The sequence below is a fragment of the Ananas comosus genome, linkage group 1 (genome assembly GCF_001540865.1).
Source record: "Ananas comosus cultivar F153 linkage group 1, ASM154086v1, whole genome shotgun sequence".
In the NCBI taxonomy this organism is placed as follows: Eukaryota; Viridiplantae; Streptophyta; class Magnoliopsida; order Poales; family Bromeliaceae; genus Ananas; species Ananas comosus.
The window spans coordinates 2672637-2689028 of NC_033621.1; the positions used below are offsets into that span (position 1 = coordinate 2672637).

The 16392-nt window shown below is 35.1% G+C and overlaps 2 protein-coding genes across 5 annotated transcripts; one reads left to right on the plus strand and one right to left on the minus strand.

The window, feature by feature from the left end:
* On the minus strand, window positions 300–10667 carry LOC109713593 (transcription initiation factor TFIID subunit 4b). Of its 4 annotated transcripts, none has more exons than XM_020237748.1 (14): window positions 10434–10667; window positions 10184–10292; window positions 8254–8735; window positions 6952–7047; window positions 6150–6767; window positions 5697–5833; window positions 5500–5590; window positions 4977–5112; window positions 4801–4856; window positions 4669–4725; window positions 4440–4583; window positions 1754–1819; window positions 1436–1676; window positions 300–907 (listed from the first exon to the last, which is right to left on the minus strand). In XM_020237748.1, exons 1-14 carry the CDS (start codon window positions 10470–10472, stop codon window positions 735–737), a joined length of 2445 nt encoding a protein of 814 aa, XP_020093337.1. In that variant the 5' UTR covers window positions 10473–10667; the 3' UTR covers window positions 300–734. The 4 variants fall into 4 exon arrangements, with proteins under 4 accessions (XP_020093337.1, XP_020093328.1, XP_020093318.1 ...); XM_020237739.1 differs by having other exon boundaries at window positions 1436–1685; window positions 5697–5827; window positions 10434–10666; XM_020237729.1 differs by having other exon boundaries at window positions 1436–1685; window positions 5500–5587; window positions 10434–10665.
* On the plus strand, window positions 11301–14987 carry LOC109707246 (40S ribosomal protein S29-like). The gene is made up of 3 exons (XM_020228394.1): window positions 11301–11487; window positions 12007–12106; window positions 14721–14987. Exons 1-3 carry the CDS (start codon window positions 11426–11428, stop codon window positions 14727–14729), a joined length of 171 nt encoding a protein of 56 aa, XP_020083983.1. The 5' UTR covers window positions 11301–11425; the 3' UTR covers window positions 14730–14987.

The following is a 16392-nucleotide window of genomic DNA, read 5'->3' on the forward strand; positions in this document are numbered from 1 at the left end:
AAAAAAATATCATAATCAAAATCGTATTTTCTCCTCATATGTAATATGCTCTCTCCATAATCTCAAATAGAACACAAGATTCATCCAGCGCAATAGATATTATTTGATTTCTCTACCCCCCTCCCTTCACCCACAGAAAAAAGGTACACACCCAGGAAAGAATAAATGGTGTAAAGTATAAGAAAAGGTCATAGAAATCAAATTGTCCATGCCATCTAATAAAGTCTTATCGCATTCATCAAGCAGGCTGTATAGATAGAATGCAGAAAGAATAGAGGCTAAAAGCACACACATTCTCATGATAGAATCCCTAATTAATTCATTCAAGGAAAAGGATAACTTTACACAGAAAAACAAAAAATCCATAGTCATGCAAGAAATACAATAGCACTTAGAAATACTATATGCTCGCCAACATCATCTAAAACATCACCCAACACATTATGCATGAATATGCAAGATCTACAAAATAAATGTCCTCTATCAAAAACTCCTCTTTTTTTCTTTTCTTTTCTTTTTTTTTTTTTATTTTATCCCAATGGACCACATAATAACACCTTGGATTTATGCTCTTGAACATGATAATACCATTATCGTAATGCATTTGAAGGTTGAGTTTTTTGCGACCCTTGAGCTTTCGTTGGCTGCACAAATAATCAAGTTTCTTCAAACTATCCTGATTCTTGCGGCCCTTGAGCATTTGTTGGCTGCACAAATAATCAAGTTTCTTCAAACTATTCTGCAGAGGAATCTCCAGGCATTCTCTCGTACAACCGGTAGATCAAAGGTGACTTCGACATCTGGGGCTCCCTCTCGAGGACTGAGATCATGTCCTTGATTGAAATGCTGCGCGGCACTTTTAATTGAGGTGATTGAAATGAGCTCCTTCCCATCCTTCTTACGCCACCTAACACAGAAAAGTTCGAACCACACTTTTGTCACTACATTATAATTAGGTGGAAAATAATCTACTTGAATTGCCTGGGAGAATTTTGCCAATCTTCTTTTTATAGAGAAAAATGGCATCCGGCACTTCTTGGTTGCAGAAACTCTAGAATGAATTTTGGCAGCTAGGTGTCTCAGAAGGCTTTAATTCATCAAGATATTTACATTTATACCCTGCAAACTATTTTGTACTAGTCCTCACAAAATCTAAACTATTGTATATGCCCTTCAAAAACTCAATAGCTAAATATATATATACCCTGTACTAACAAAAATGCCCCTAGTTAAAATATCTTTTTCCAGTATAAAACCAACTTTTCAAACAAATTAAATGATTCCACAGCTCGAGGGTTTTTTTTTCTTAAAAAAAATCTGCATTTTCAAGGGAAATATATGAAAATTTAGATATATAAGTCAAAAGATGATTTTGCAGGGTAATATATGTAAAAGCCCTTAAATTGAATATGACATGAAAGACAGTAGTGCCTACCAGATCCAGGAACTGCAGAGAGGTTTTTCTTTTCTGCTTCCTCGCTTTCTCTTGAACTTCTTCCTAAATTTGACGACGGCTTTCGAAGTCCTGTTTTGGAAGCAGAAGCGCTATCGAGCCCTTCGCGCTTCTGTCTAGCTTGTTCCGCCATAAGCTGCCACTTGGACAGCATATCATCCCCACCCACAGCAGCTCGGGCCGCAACATTCGCAGCCGTTGTTCTCATTTTATCATCCTCTTCCTTATTAACCTGCACAAATTGTGAAAGTGGCCAACAAAAACACAAACAAGTAGAAGGGTTTCTTTAAAAAGAGCTACCTTAACATTCTTAGAGCGGTTTTCATCCTTGTCTTTCTCTGGATTTGCACCTGAATTGCTCTCCGTCTGCATGCAGAAGCAGTAAAGCACGTAGTCATGAAGTTTGCGGAAATAGAATTTGTTTAACAACCATGTTTTGTATTCCAGGAAGCAGCGTCCCAAGTACTTTCTACAATGCATAATAATCTTAAAGAGATATATAGTTGTGAAGCAATTGGAGATGAGAGTCTGTTTACAAAGGTATTAACTATTAACTAGATGGTCTTCTTCTTTATGTGGGTTCAACAACCATGTTTTGTATTCCAGGAAGCAGCGTCCCAAGTACTTTCTACATCGCATAATCTTAAAAAGATGTCTAGTTGTAAAGCAATTGGAGATAAGAGTTTGTGTTAGGATATATTTAGCATGTATATATATTATATTACATATATAACGAGACATATGTGGTATATTCTATATAGAGTATAAGGTTATATGGTAATGAAGATTGCCATGTATACACCTCTTGTAATTATATATTCACATCAATGAAATCCAAAAGAGTCAAGCTCTTTAGCCTATCTTTCACGGTATCAAGTATATTCTATATAGAGTATAAGGTTATATGGTAATGAAGGTTGCCATGTATACACCTCTTGTAATTATATATTCACATCAATGAAATCCAAAAGGGTCAAGCTCTTTAGCTTATCTTTCAGTCTGTTTACAAAGGTATTAACTGTTAACTAGGTGTTCTTCTTCTTTATGTGGGTTGTCAGTTCATAATTTGTGTTGTCAAATTTATATCAAACAAATATTAAAGTGCCCATCGGCACGGGTCGTATCCACCGTGCCGTATCGTGCCAGTAAGATATCGGCACGATATAGCCTCCGTGCCAATGACACAACTCAAAACCCTCTATTCTTTAAATTAGTAGATAATTTTCTCAAAAAAGTTCAAAAGATTTGATAAAAATACATAATAAATAATTAACATATTTTGTTGCTAAAAAAATAAACATTTCATGCTATTACGTGTCGGCGCACATATATTTTTTTGACCGGCACGTATCGGCACGACCCGACATGCACCGTGCCATACCGTGCCGGCAAGTTCCCGGCACGACCCGGTGCCGGCAAGTTCCCGGCACGACCCCGTGCTACGACACTTTAATCCTTGATATTAAAGCATGGTACGACCAAGGGTGGTTTTGGATATTATAGCTGGATTAAAGCTGGTATTTTTGTTACTAGATTATCTTACATCATCTAATCCTACCCAGAGTGTTGGACTAAGGGTGTGTTTGGATCCCTGTAAAACCCCTCCGATCCTTGTTTGGTTGTTCGTAAAATTCTTTTCGGAAAAGTTATTTTACAGATTTCTCAGAAAAAATCGAGTTTTCGTTTTCCGCGTGCCGTCCGCGGAAAACGAAAAGCAAGATGGAAATGGCGCGGTGTTTGGCACGGAGGGAAGCAGCGGGATAGCGCGGTCCATGAGGCNTATTCAAAATCCTCTTTTATCAACACCTACTTCCTCTCCCTTCATCACTTTTCTCTCTTTTAATCAAAATCATCTCTCACAAATTTTAAATTTTCATTCCGATTTCCATTCCAACAATGAACCAAACATTTTTGGATGATTCGTTATTCCATTTTCCATTCCTATTCCAATCATGAACCAAACATGCCCTTAAATATATTTAATCTATATATAAAAATTATAATAATAATATATATAGTATATTAATTATTATATAATAATAATAATATATATAATAAAAAATATATTAAATAGGTTTCCATTTATTTTTCTTTTCTTTTCAACCAAACAACCGTCATAGAAAACTATCTTTCTTTTCCTACAAACCAAACACTAAACTATGTAAAACTTTTTTTCCACCGAAAATTTTTTTTCCCAGTTTTACATCAAACCAAACAGCCCCTAACCTTTTCTTGGCACCTGGTTTTGTCAGGTATTTTCCAAATAAATGAGGCTATAACAGCTTTAAATGTCTCAATGTAAGATGCAATTGAGCGGACAAGAACATGCTCAATAAAGTAGTAGATCTAAGCAGATGTTATGAATCTATGTAGCTCCTCAGTGTTGTAGTTTTCTAAAACAGCTCCCCCCCCTATAGAAGAGCTATTTGAGCATAACTCTTCAAAAACTACTAACAGCTTTTTGTTACAATCCACGCAACATGTTCTCGCCGCAGCAGAAGAAAAAGATTCAAATTGGAGCTTGCTTTCGGGCCTGGAAGTTCATTTCAGATTCTAAAAACAGAAGCAGCTTCAGAAATATTTTTTGCAGATGCCTGGTTGCTGCTTTTCAAAGTAGAGAAGCTATCCTATAATTCAGGACTTTTTTTTTGTTTATTTCAACCCATTTAGCTTAAAGACCATCGTTGTATAACTTGAAGTTAATCTATTTTTGTATAATTTGAAGTTAAGCTTTCTCATGATATTACCCACCATCTTAATTTTCCAACTTGTTAAATACATAATCTTCAGTTTCCAAATTGTGTGGTGCTGAATTCCGAGAGCAATTAAGTAAGAAACCAAACATAATCACAAGCCAACAAATCGAACAAGCATACATGTACAATTAAGAAAATCAAGTACTAATAAAGCAGGCTGCAATTAGCAGTATAAAATTATGCCAGTGATAGACCAATTAAACTAATTAAACCTCCATCAGCTAACTAACCTCATTCTGTTTCCTGATCTTTTCAGCTTCTTCTGATTGCTTCTTATCCCACTCTTCCTTAGCTTTCCGGTTAATCAGCGAAATTTGACGACGAACGTCTGAAGTGACGACAAACCGATGACCAGTTTTTTCAATATCAACCCTCTATGGACAATAGAAGCAAACAGTCGGTAGAAGATTAGTCGATCAAAAATGGCTTAGCGGTCAAATTAAATTAGAATTTAGTGACCTGTTTTGACACTCTTATTAGCTGAGTAATCAATCCCCGTAACCGCTCCTCCACACACTGAAAAATTGCTTGAGTTACATTAAATGATAAGATGACTCAAAGAAAGGATTCTTTCGCTAAATATTATCTCACCATCGATAGACAGCGCTCCACATCACTGCCAACACTCTTCAAGTTACATTTTGACACTGCCACAAATACCAACTATCAATAAACACACTGAAGTATGAATATTCAAATAGAAGCTGAACAATAATTTTGTATTATAAAAGAGAAAAATGGGCATGGCTTAAGTTCAAAAGACTAACTGATTTCTGCTAGTTTCTTCTGAAGAGGGCCTTTCTGCAAAATTAACCTTTCTTCTTCTTCTTGCACGACTCTTCGAGTCGCTTCTGATGCACGGTTATCTTCCTTTGGGGCCGATAGCAGCTGTTCTTCTTCTTCCTATCAAACATCAAATCAAGAATTAGAGTTCAAGCAGTTGAATCATCAAACAAACATGCTAGACTCAAGAGTTATCTAGACTTGCAACCCTGGGAAGTTTTCTATTTACATAAATATATTTGAAAAGAACCCTGCTGTTCATAACGCAAAACTTTTTCCAAAACCAAATCAATTTCCCCCCATGAATTGGATGGCTCCCTGACTTCACAATAAGGGTATTTTTGCAACAATCTGCACTTTCAGGGGGTAATACAAAAATTTGTAATTTACAGGGATACTTTTGTAAATAGATAATTTTGCAGAGATATATATGTGTAACATCCCCTCCCCGCTCCTCCCACCCAACCAAACAAAAAAAAAAAAAGAGAGAGAGAACAAGAGACATACCTTCAGATTAACACCACTAACGGCTGTGACATCATTTAGTTGCTCGATACTTTGATCAAGAAAAGCCCCAGATGTCTTCTGTTTTTTGCTAATGGTAGAAACACAAAGATCCATTAAGTAATTAAGAGAAATCAAAAAAGGACTTATATCTATGGATGAATTTAGCTTTCAGCAGACAAAGGGCTATGAGTTTTAACCTTGATGGAGGTGGGGAAGTGCCCAGTGCTTCTAAGGGTTTTTTCTGACCAATTGATGTTTTCTTTTGGGGAGTCTTTGAGTTAACTCCGGCAAGTGATGTTGGCATTGCAGATGATGTTTGAGGGTGCATCTGATTCTTCATAGAGGATATAGTTTATAAGATAGCAAATAGAAGTTACATGTAATTAAGGATATAGGAAAAGTAGTTTGTCATTAAGATAATAAATGACCAAAACGTACACATATATGTATACAAACATAATGCGGGGCATAACCTGAAATTCTCTCTAGATAGCATATTGGTGTTATACTAGCATATTGTTTTCTACACAGTTACACTATGTTCCCACTTCTCTGATGAAGTTATTTAACAATACTCATTCTCCTAATTGGTAGGGCATAGAAAAGAAGCAGTAAATAGGAGGGAAAAAAAAAAGATGACAAATGCAAACCTGCATATTCTGCTCCACCTGAGTGGCTAGTGGACCTGAAATCTGACTGGTGCCCATCTCCGGACCCACCAATTGCAAGTCATTTGCTGATTCACTAGGCTGATCAACTTCTTTCTTAGCCTCAAGTGGAAAAGGACTAGCTTTCTGGTCCTTGTTTGATGACAATTGCCACATGGCTGGATTATTATGCTGCAATCCCGGATGAGTAATTTGGGTATGTACTCTCTTGTTTTCGTTAGCAGCATCGTACTTGGGCATATTCATAGCATTCCTCGGCTGAACTCCTCCAATTTGTGTATGAGGTGGATTTATTGAAGCACCGACTGGCCTCGGATAGTTATGGGCGTGAAAATTACCCCTTCCATACATTGGGAAAGATGTATGCGGAAGCTGTGTGTGCTGCTGCTGCTGCTGCTGCTGCAGCTGCAGCTGCTGCGGCTGCTTATTAACTGTTTGCATTGGGATTGTTGACATCTCTCTTGGTGCATTACCAACATTGATATTGGTGGGCAAACTTTGTGCCTTATTCTCCTTTTGACTAGTTGGTAAATTAGATGTATCTGTTTGCATTTGAATTTGTCGATTTGTCTGGGAACTACGTGCTGCCTGAGCCTCCATCTTCCCAACAGTCCAAAAAGAATTATATAAAGATAATAAGTTTATTGAAACAGTGATGTTTGGTGACATAGTGAATAATGCATTAAAAGTTATACCAATTACAGGCCACATCTAAACCAAGAAAAAAAAAAGAGAATAAATGGCCATGACAATCAACTTGCTACAAGATGTGATATCCACTCACCTGCATTTGAACTTTGTTAACTGCCTGTCTGAGCATTTGGTCACCAACGATATTCCTTGTTACTCTTAAAAAGTCTGCTTTAGTGACTTCGTTATTCTACAGAAATAAAGAAAAACATTAACTCATCAGAAGCTGTACAATTTTCTTCCAATATGACAAAACTCTGATATTCTATAAATTTGGAATTAACAGTAGTAGGCGAAAACTCTTTGTACTAATGAGATTTAATCAAGCCATAAACTAGTATTACATATAGATTCTAAAATTTGATAATTTCATTCTAGAGGGAAGTAGTGCAGTACGAATATGAAAGATGGTTTAGATTAGACGAGGAGACATTAAATGTCTCTGTCGTGTGTTGTTTTCCAAGAAAATATGGTATTTTTTTCTCACACAGGATCTCAATCAACTCAAATAGGTATAATAAAAGGTAAAATCTAAAACCAGAGAAGGGCTCTCCAAAATTTTTTTTTTTAAAAAAGTAGATAAATCTCTCAAGAAATAACAATAACAAAAGGAAAAAAGTAGAATGGATGCAGGAGAAAGAAAAGTTAAAAATAGATATATAAAAAGAAATAAAATATAGATGGAAACCCTAAAACAAAAGAGGAAGAAGTCGTAGAAACCCTAGGGACCTTGGGACTTAATACTCAACCGTACAAAGCTGCTTTTATCTCTCAGTATTTCTGAGGAAAGAGAAGCGGGTTGGAATATTATAACAGTTGTACAGTTGAGGGTCCTTCCCTAACAGAATTAGGAAACACGGGAGAATCTAGTAAGGAAAATAGATCGGTACAATCTGTTAAGGTTTCTTTTTTTGAAAAAAAACCTCTAATTTACTTCATCTGGGATTTAAATCATAAAATTGCAGATTTTAAAGATAATAAAGTGGTAGCAACAACAAATTATAAATAAATAGCGGATAAAAGGTTTAAACATAAATCCTAATTAGATTGGAATTGAGATAAAGACCAATAAATTAAATTTTAGAAAATCCAATATTGCAGAGAATAATTCAAATCAGTGATACATTGATTTGAACATCAAGAACCAATTTTTGATTGATCGGATTCCTAACAGAAAAGTAACAAGAAAAAAAAAGAAAAAAATCCAGCCACAGCACCAAACTGACACACTAGACTAAACCAAAAGAAACCACTTATTGAACCCTAAACAATAAATGAGCACAAACCAAACCACGAGAAACAAAATAAATTGTGAAAAGATAAAACCAAAGTAAATGTCTGCAGTAAACAGTAAACTGTTAAACATAAAAAAGAGAATACGTGTTAATATTCTCACCCTTAGTCTCATAAAAGCGGCCATAAGCTGCATCTGTCTATCTTTGTCAAGTTGAGGGCGCAAGACTGGAATTAACAAGTGAAATGATATGGAAGGCATAACCTTATTCCTCACAGCATTGTTTGCTTGGTTAACAGCTGGTGCTTGTTGATTGTTAAGCCGCTGCATAAGCTGCTGTGGGTTCTCCGAAGGATGGGTAAACTCCTGTTTTGGGACGACGGTTTTCTGTTCAGGAAAATTGGGCTGTTCTTTCTTAATAAATTGAGAAGAACTCTTTTCTGATTGGTCACTAATAAGTTGGCTTTGGTCTTTGGCATCTTCTGGAAAATGATCTATTCGAGACGAGTGCTTCTCTAGTGAATGGAGATGTTGTTGTTCTTCATTTGGTTGGATTTGCTGACTATGATTTTCCTTCTCCCCAGAATTTTGCCACTGTCCCAGAACTTGTTGTGATGCAGAGCTGTTCGCTTGGAACAAAGTGCCTGATGAACCAACATATCACCAATTGTCCATAAATTAAAGAGTAACTACGCTAATATAAAAACTTGAAAGTATCTCAAATCCAACCGTCTGTCTGCTTGACCTCATTATAAAACAACTCATCCACATATTTTATATTATCCATTGTTAACGTTTAAAAAGTTAAATTGCAACTGTTACCTGTTATTTAAACATAATACGAGCAAGCTGGATCACATCATGGTAGAGAATCAACGAAGGTCAAATTAAGTTCTTATAAGTCAAAGCAACTGGGAAACATATACTGGTGTCATTCTTTAACGCCTTGCAAAAGTAATCTGAAATTTTGCCCGAAAGCAAGTTCTTCTGTAGCATTAGATTAAAGCTTAACTATTGGTCTGTTTTATAGCAGAACTCCAAAAGTTATTTTACAAACAATATTTTCACCCTAACCACCCCATGCCCGATGCAGATAGGCAATCTGTAAACAGTATTCTTGAAACAATAGCTGACTACCTTCGTCCAACTAATAGCATCATCAAAAAAGATCACAAAAATGTTCATGACAAAATCCATACAATATACTATCAACAGTTAAAGTCCACATGCACTTATCGTAGTTCTATCGCTACTGAGTATGAGATATTTGTTATGAACAAGACAATTTTATTGTTTCGAGAAATTCCCGGAGCCTTTTTGTGCCCCATGTTTTGGGGTGAGATGACCCCAAAATACTTTGAGCCTTAAAGGCATGTAACAAAAGACACAGGAATGTATTGAATCAAGAAATGCATCATGCAGACATTTCATTACTCATAATAGTCCGCAAATGAAAAAAATATCCATTAGCTTTCACTGAAAACGATGTATGCCTTTCACATAGGTCCTTTGATTTCACCTCGTACAAAGAGATGAAGAATCTGAAACTCTCTCTATATTATCTGATCCGGTAACCTATGTTGCTTTGCATAGTATCCACAATTAAGGGTGTGGATTTACAAGCCATATCTTGGCAAACATTTTCATGGCTGTAATTTACCTTTTTTAACCAAAAACATCTTCTTTTTTTCCCCCTAAATTTATATGTTTGCATTTAAGCCCATCAGCACTAACTGGTACCAGCTATAATTAAGATCAGCAAAATTTCTTCAACCATTATCCTCTCCACTAAGTTTCTTCTATAATTCTCCACAATTTCCAAGGATAAGCTAATACTTCACTCCAAAATATGTGCTTAATCATAAAGGAAAAGCAGAAATTTTCTTTCCCCTAGAAAAATACTGCAAATTTTTCTCCGAATCCACAAACACCATATGAAAAAAGGAACAACCAGCGAATCAAGAACTATGCAAAATGAAAGAGAACATTAACACGATCTCAATCTAATTGCAGTATAGCGATCAATTGGCCCTAATTGGCTCTAAAGTTTCACCGAGCTCACGAAGTCACAAATCAAATGATCAACAATTACCGGCCTCCGCATCGGGCGGCTGCGGCACGGCGGAGGCGTCCCCGCCGATGTCGCGATTGAGCGCGGCGGTGAAAGCCTCCACATCCGCCCCCGAATGCATGCTCTCGTCCTATACACACACATCAAACAGTTTTAGGGCAAAATCAAAAGTTTTTCACGGAGCCCCGCATTACTGGGCAAAAGCTAGCTCCAGGGAGAGTTAAATTGAGAAAAAGAGGACGAAGAAGAAGAAGCAGAAGAAGATGAGAACCTCGTCGTCTTCGAGTAGCTTCATGATGGATGGATCCATGGAGGTGTTGAAGAGGACGGAGAAGAGGAGAGGAGTGAGAACGAATAGTTAGAGAAAAAGAGGTTTCGATTTAGAGAGAAAAATAATTAAATGAAAATCGTTGGTTTATAGTAAGGATCGAAGGGAATGGGGGAGTTCGGGAACTTCGCATGGTTTCCGATGATCGCGCCTCGCCCTTTTAATTTTCTTCTAATTTAATTTAATTTTCCTTTTTTTTGGCACTTTTGTAGAAAAATACATGGATGTTTATGTATTTTTAACTTAGTTCACTTTTTGGTTTTGCAACTTGCCACTAAATTATTCTTAAAATCTCCAAATTGCCCTTGGGCCCCTTTTGTTCAAACCAAATTATCCATAACTCAATTGGGCTCAGTTTGATTAAATTTTATAAAATTTAAAATCGAAAATCCAAATAAATCTAATCAACTGAATATTTAGCAGTTGAATACAAATCTTTTAGATATGATCGAATAATTGGATATTTAATTTAATTATTACTGAAGAAATTAGATTAAAAATTTTTAGATAAAATAAATCATATCTTCTTTAAAACTTTTTTTTTTTTGTAGAATATACACTAGTTTTGAAAAAGAAAAATCTAATATAAATAGATATTCAATAAATAATCCTAATTTAATAATCTAATAAAAATAAAGTTACAAGATTGATTCTATTACATCACTTGGCTCAAGGGATTGTTATATGTTAGTTTATTGTATATATTTGATTTGATGAGTTAATCGTGCCTTTTACGGTGATGCCTAGCTGTAATAAAATCATAATTGGGGGTGTTTTACGAAAAAGTACAATCCCTCGCTCAAAATTAGGGTTTTGGCCGCCACAATAAAAACCTCTTCCTCTCTCCACGCCGCACACCGCCACATCCTCCACGAGCTTGAGACTATTAGGGTTTCTTCTGCGATCTAGCGAAGGAACAAGCGAGGGAGAAAGAGATGGGGCACTCGAACGTGTGGAATTCGCATCCCAAGAACTACGGTCCCGGATCTCGTGTTTGGTAATGGATTCTCACCTTTCACGTCTCTTTTTTCGGTTACTACGAATCCATCAAACTCTAGTTTTCGCTGTTGTTTTCTTTTCCAACGTTTGATTTTGATTTCTTAATTAGTGAGATTCGTTTAGAACATGGTCAAAATCGCCTAATAGATTATAAAAATGTGACGTTCTTTGAGTTGTTTGTTCTTGGAAGGGTCGGTATGCTCTACAGTTGATGCCTTTATCTTTGCTTTTAAGAATTTGATATATTTAGAGAAGTATTATTAATACGTTAGGCTTTGGATTAGGTGTTTAGCAATGCTAAAACTAGAGGATGTTCCAGGGAAAATTTTGGATTTTTGTGTGTATGCCAAATGAGTGATTCTATTTATGTTTTCAGTAGAATAATTTTGTGATGTCCTTGATAATTCTGTAGGAAGTAGAAACTCTTAATGTCGAATGAATATGAATTTGCTTTGATCAATTCTTTTGGCAATCTCTTATCAAATTTGATCTTAGTCTTGTTGTTTACATTTGGTAGTCGGGTTTGCGGGAACCCTCATGGACTCATCCGGAAGTATGGACTCATGTGCTGCAGGCAGTGCTTCCACAGCAATGCTAAGGACATCGGATTCATTAAGGTGAATACACTTTATATTTTCATCTGTTTATCATTGGCTTCTTTTCTAACGCTTGTGCTTGTGAAGTCTGTAGTAGCTACATTTGCTTTAGTTATAAATTACTCTAAATGCCTGGTTGTTTCATTCTTCTTGAACAATATCTCTATTTGAGAAGCAAAAGCTTGCCATTTGGCAAACAAAAGGGCTAGAATCTTTGTTGGAGCAATATATATATATATATATATATATATATATATATATATATAGAGCTAGACTGGTATACTATCGGTAGCACGGAGGCCTCCGTGCTACCAAGTTGTTTTCAATGATGCGACTTCCAAATCAATGATCGGCTCCATTAGACTTGATTTATACTATTGAAAGTATTTGGAAACTAAATTTCATAATTTTTTGGCATCATTTACCTATCAAACGAATAATCAAAAAATGAACGGTTGAAATTAAAAATCTCATAAAAAATGATGATAAAAGACTTGAATTTAAAATCGGAGATACTGATCTTACTCTAAATAGTAAAAAGAAATTTCTATAAAAATTTCATCAGATTTGGAATGTTTTACACCTTGAAATTCACAAACGCATCACATCTACCATTAAAATTGTCAATTTTGAGACCTTTTGATCACTAGCCAAATGATGTTGAAAAATTATAAAATTTCGTTTTCAAATACTTTTAATAGTGTAGATCAAGTCTAACGGAGCCGATCGTCGATTTGGAAGCCGCATCATTGAAAACAACTTGGTAGCACGGAGGCCTCCGTGCTACTGATAGTATATATATATATAAAGCTTTCACTCCCTAGAAGTAGAAGCTGTGATTTGAAGCTCTTGCTTGCACTTCTGTGTGAAGCTGTTTGGGGGCTTATGCAGCTGTTAATAGCTTCCTTTAATAAATCTAGTAAAACGGCACTTCTATGGCCAAACTGGCCCCAAGCCAACAAGAGTTGCTATAAATGCCTTGTTTTTAAATTCTATTATAGTCAGATTTGTTAGGGATAGGCAGCGAAGAGATATGGTGCTGCTAAGCTACTTGTATGTCGTTGTGTAATTTTATTGCACAGCAGATTTGTTGTTCTACTGAATTAGCTTCTGTGGTAAGGTTAACTCAGTGTGGATTACTGATCTTGCTGGATTATAACTTTATATGTTCTGGATAGGTATTAGATCTCGGTATGGGATAATTTTATAATACTAGTGTCCTCTTGTGCCATGGCATATGAAGTCTTTTGGCACTTGTTTTTGTGTCTTTGTTAAAGCAAGATAATTAGGTAAGTTCTTATTGAGTTGAAAAGATCTCTGCCCCTTTTCATGTTCCATTGTCTATTCATCTGCAATAGCTGTTTATCCATAAGCTGTTTCTACATTGCTTAATCGTTGAAATCAAAAAAAAAAATAAATCAAAAGATGTAGGGCATTCGCTACGTTTTTGGGCTGTAATGTTCTTGCTTTCCTCCCCAAAATACTATCTCATGTCACAACAATTTAGAGTTGCATTAGCTGCTAGAGTCCCTCCACGTAGTTCTACCTTTGTAGTCATGCAAAAGGTTGTCAGTTCTGTTTAACATTATGATAATCATATCTGGGTTTATTCAATTTTTGGTAGTTCTTGAATATCAGTTAAAGATTTTCTTTTGATTAGAAAACTTGGGTATCCAAGTGAGTTTATTGTGATTTTTTTAGTCTTCAATTTGATTGCCATGTTAATTGGTTCATGGAAGGTTTTCTTTTAGCTAGATTTTGCACTTGGCCGTGGTTTCTCCATTTGGGATCAGATAAATGTGGGCTCTTTTGTGGAACAGTAATATGGTGGATATTGGGATAGGGTTCATTGTGTGTACTTCATACACTGTAACAGTTCCTCTTTTCATTTTACAAGGATAATGTTATTTGGCAGTCATTCTATGTTTTAGGGGTAGATATACACGTCTTTAGAAAGCACTATATGTTCAGAACTCTTCTTTCTTTCTTTTTTTTCCTCCCATATAATCCACTTGTATCAACCCTGCTTTTTTTGTCACGACATCTCACTATTTCTGATGTAAGCCCTGTCATTGAGACTCTTGCATAGAAATTTTTTAAAAAAATTGTAGGAGCAAAAAAAAAATAAAGAACTATTTCTCAATTCGTTGGAAGTGAAACTAAAAAAAATTAGTTGACATTGTAATTTAATGAATCATATAAGCCGTATTTATCTCTAGAAATGCAAGGCATCAGTTCTTTCCTGAATCTTGATTCATACACTATTAAATTTCGATTCATTTCGAGCCATATTAGTTTTTCTTTCTTCTGGGCAGATGTGTATGAACTAGAGGGATGTTCTTGCTTCCTCTATAGATACCTACCATGACATCATGCAATGCTTAACAGGAAATGGTCAATTAGAGTAGAAGTGTTGTAAATAAGAAGCATTTAGCTGAAATTTTATTTGAAGTCAAGAACTTGATGAAAACTTAAAAAGCTTACAGCCTTACATTCTCTACTTAGTTGGACTGACATTTTACTTTCACTGCTATTGTTCATGTTATCATTTCCTGCAATACTTCTTGTGTGGGAAAATGCACTAATTTGATCAGGATATGGCCCTTAATTTACTTTCTTCTGTTTCTTTTTACAGTATCGCTGAGAACTTTTCTTTTAAAGCGCGGATCCCTTATTGGTCAAGGAAATGGATCTGCCACCTATCAGGGAACTTCATATTGAACTTTTTGGCAATCTCTGTTGTTTAATGATTTCCTAGTTATTTTTGGCTGGTCTCAGTTGCTTGTGCACCATTTACTGGGATGATGTGGTTTTTTCTGTCTTAATGGGAATTTTTCCCTAGCATTTCCATTGTAGCACTCAATACTTTTTTTAAGTGGAGGTATTTGCATTTTGCATGTTTTTTTTTAGCATTATTTGATTGCTTATTGTAGTTTGTTTATATTAGGCAAAACTTACGAAATGTCCCATGAAAATTGCATTTTTATTCCATCGGTTATCGAGACTTACTGATAACACCCTTGATTTATAAATGGGTATTATTTGACCTCTATTGTAAAGGGTTAAAATTTTATGATTTTCTAGCCAAAAAGTGTGGAGTACTGAGGTTTTCACTTGTATCTTTTTTCAATTTAACCCTTGAAAAATTTATAATTTGCCAAATAATTTTATGAAAATTTTATTTGGCCAAATAATTTTATTTTGTCTAATTCAATACCAAGGTGGAAGATTAATTGAAAGAAGTTGAATTGTTTACCGTATTTAATAAACTCACTTTAGAAGAATGTAATAAATCACATACAATTTTAAATTTAGAAAACCTAAACAATTTGTTTGTATAATCTTAATAGTCAAACAAATTTTAATATTTAACATACTATCCCTTTATTTTTGTCTATCATTGGCTAAATAAAATTATAGAAAGATTATTTTGTAAATTAAAAATTTTTATAGGATTATACCTTTTTTTAAAAAAAAAATTCACTTCTTGTGGAGAAAGTGCAAATCAAAATGTATCAGGGGTGTGATTGTTAATATTATCAAGAAGCTTGTGTATTTTTGTCATGCAACTTTGTTTCTTACCGAGATAAGTTCGAATCCTAGTTAATTCACATTTCTAGTTAAGTTTATTTCTAAATGAAATAAACGAAGCGGATAGCGTGCTACCCATCTCTTAAAAAAAAAAAAAAAAACTTTGTTTCTTACTGTTTTTGGCACGTTTGGATTATAATAATTTCCAAATGGCATCCCCTCACCTGCCTCCAGCTCCTTTCCTCCTCACCTACCTACATGTTGTATTTTGCAACTTTGGACCACAATTTTTTTATATTCTCCATTTGGCTCCAGTTCCCCCCACCCCTCCATTTCCTCTTACCTTCGTGCGTCGCCACAAAGTGTGGTGTCAAAATATATATTTTAATTATTTTTGTATGTGATGATATTGTCCAAATTAAATTGATTTGATTGAGACAAGTTGGGCTGGAATACCATCGGTAGCAAATAGGTTTCGTTGCCAGCCATTTATTTTCGATGATGGAACCTCCAAATCGATGATCGGCACTGTTGAAAGTGATCTATACTACTTGAAATATGTAGAAATTTAATTTTATACTTTTTCGATATTGTTCTCTTATCCATCAAGTGGATGTAAAAATGAACGGTTGAAAATGAATGTCCTATAAAATATAATGATAGAAATTTTGTAATCAAGATTGAAAGTAAATATCTTGTTCTAAATAGTTTAAAGAATTTTCTAATTAAAATTCAATTAATTTGGATAGCTTTACACTGTTAAATGAGAAAACGTT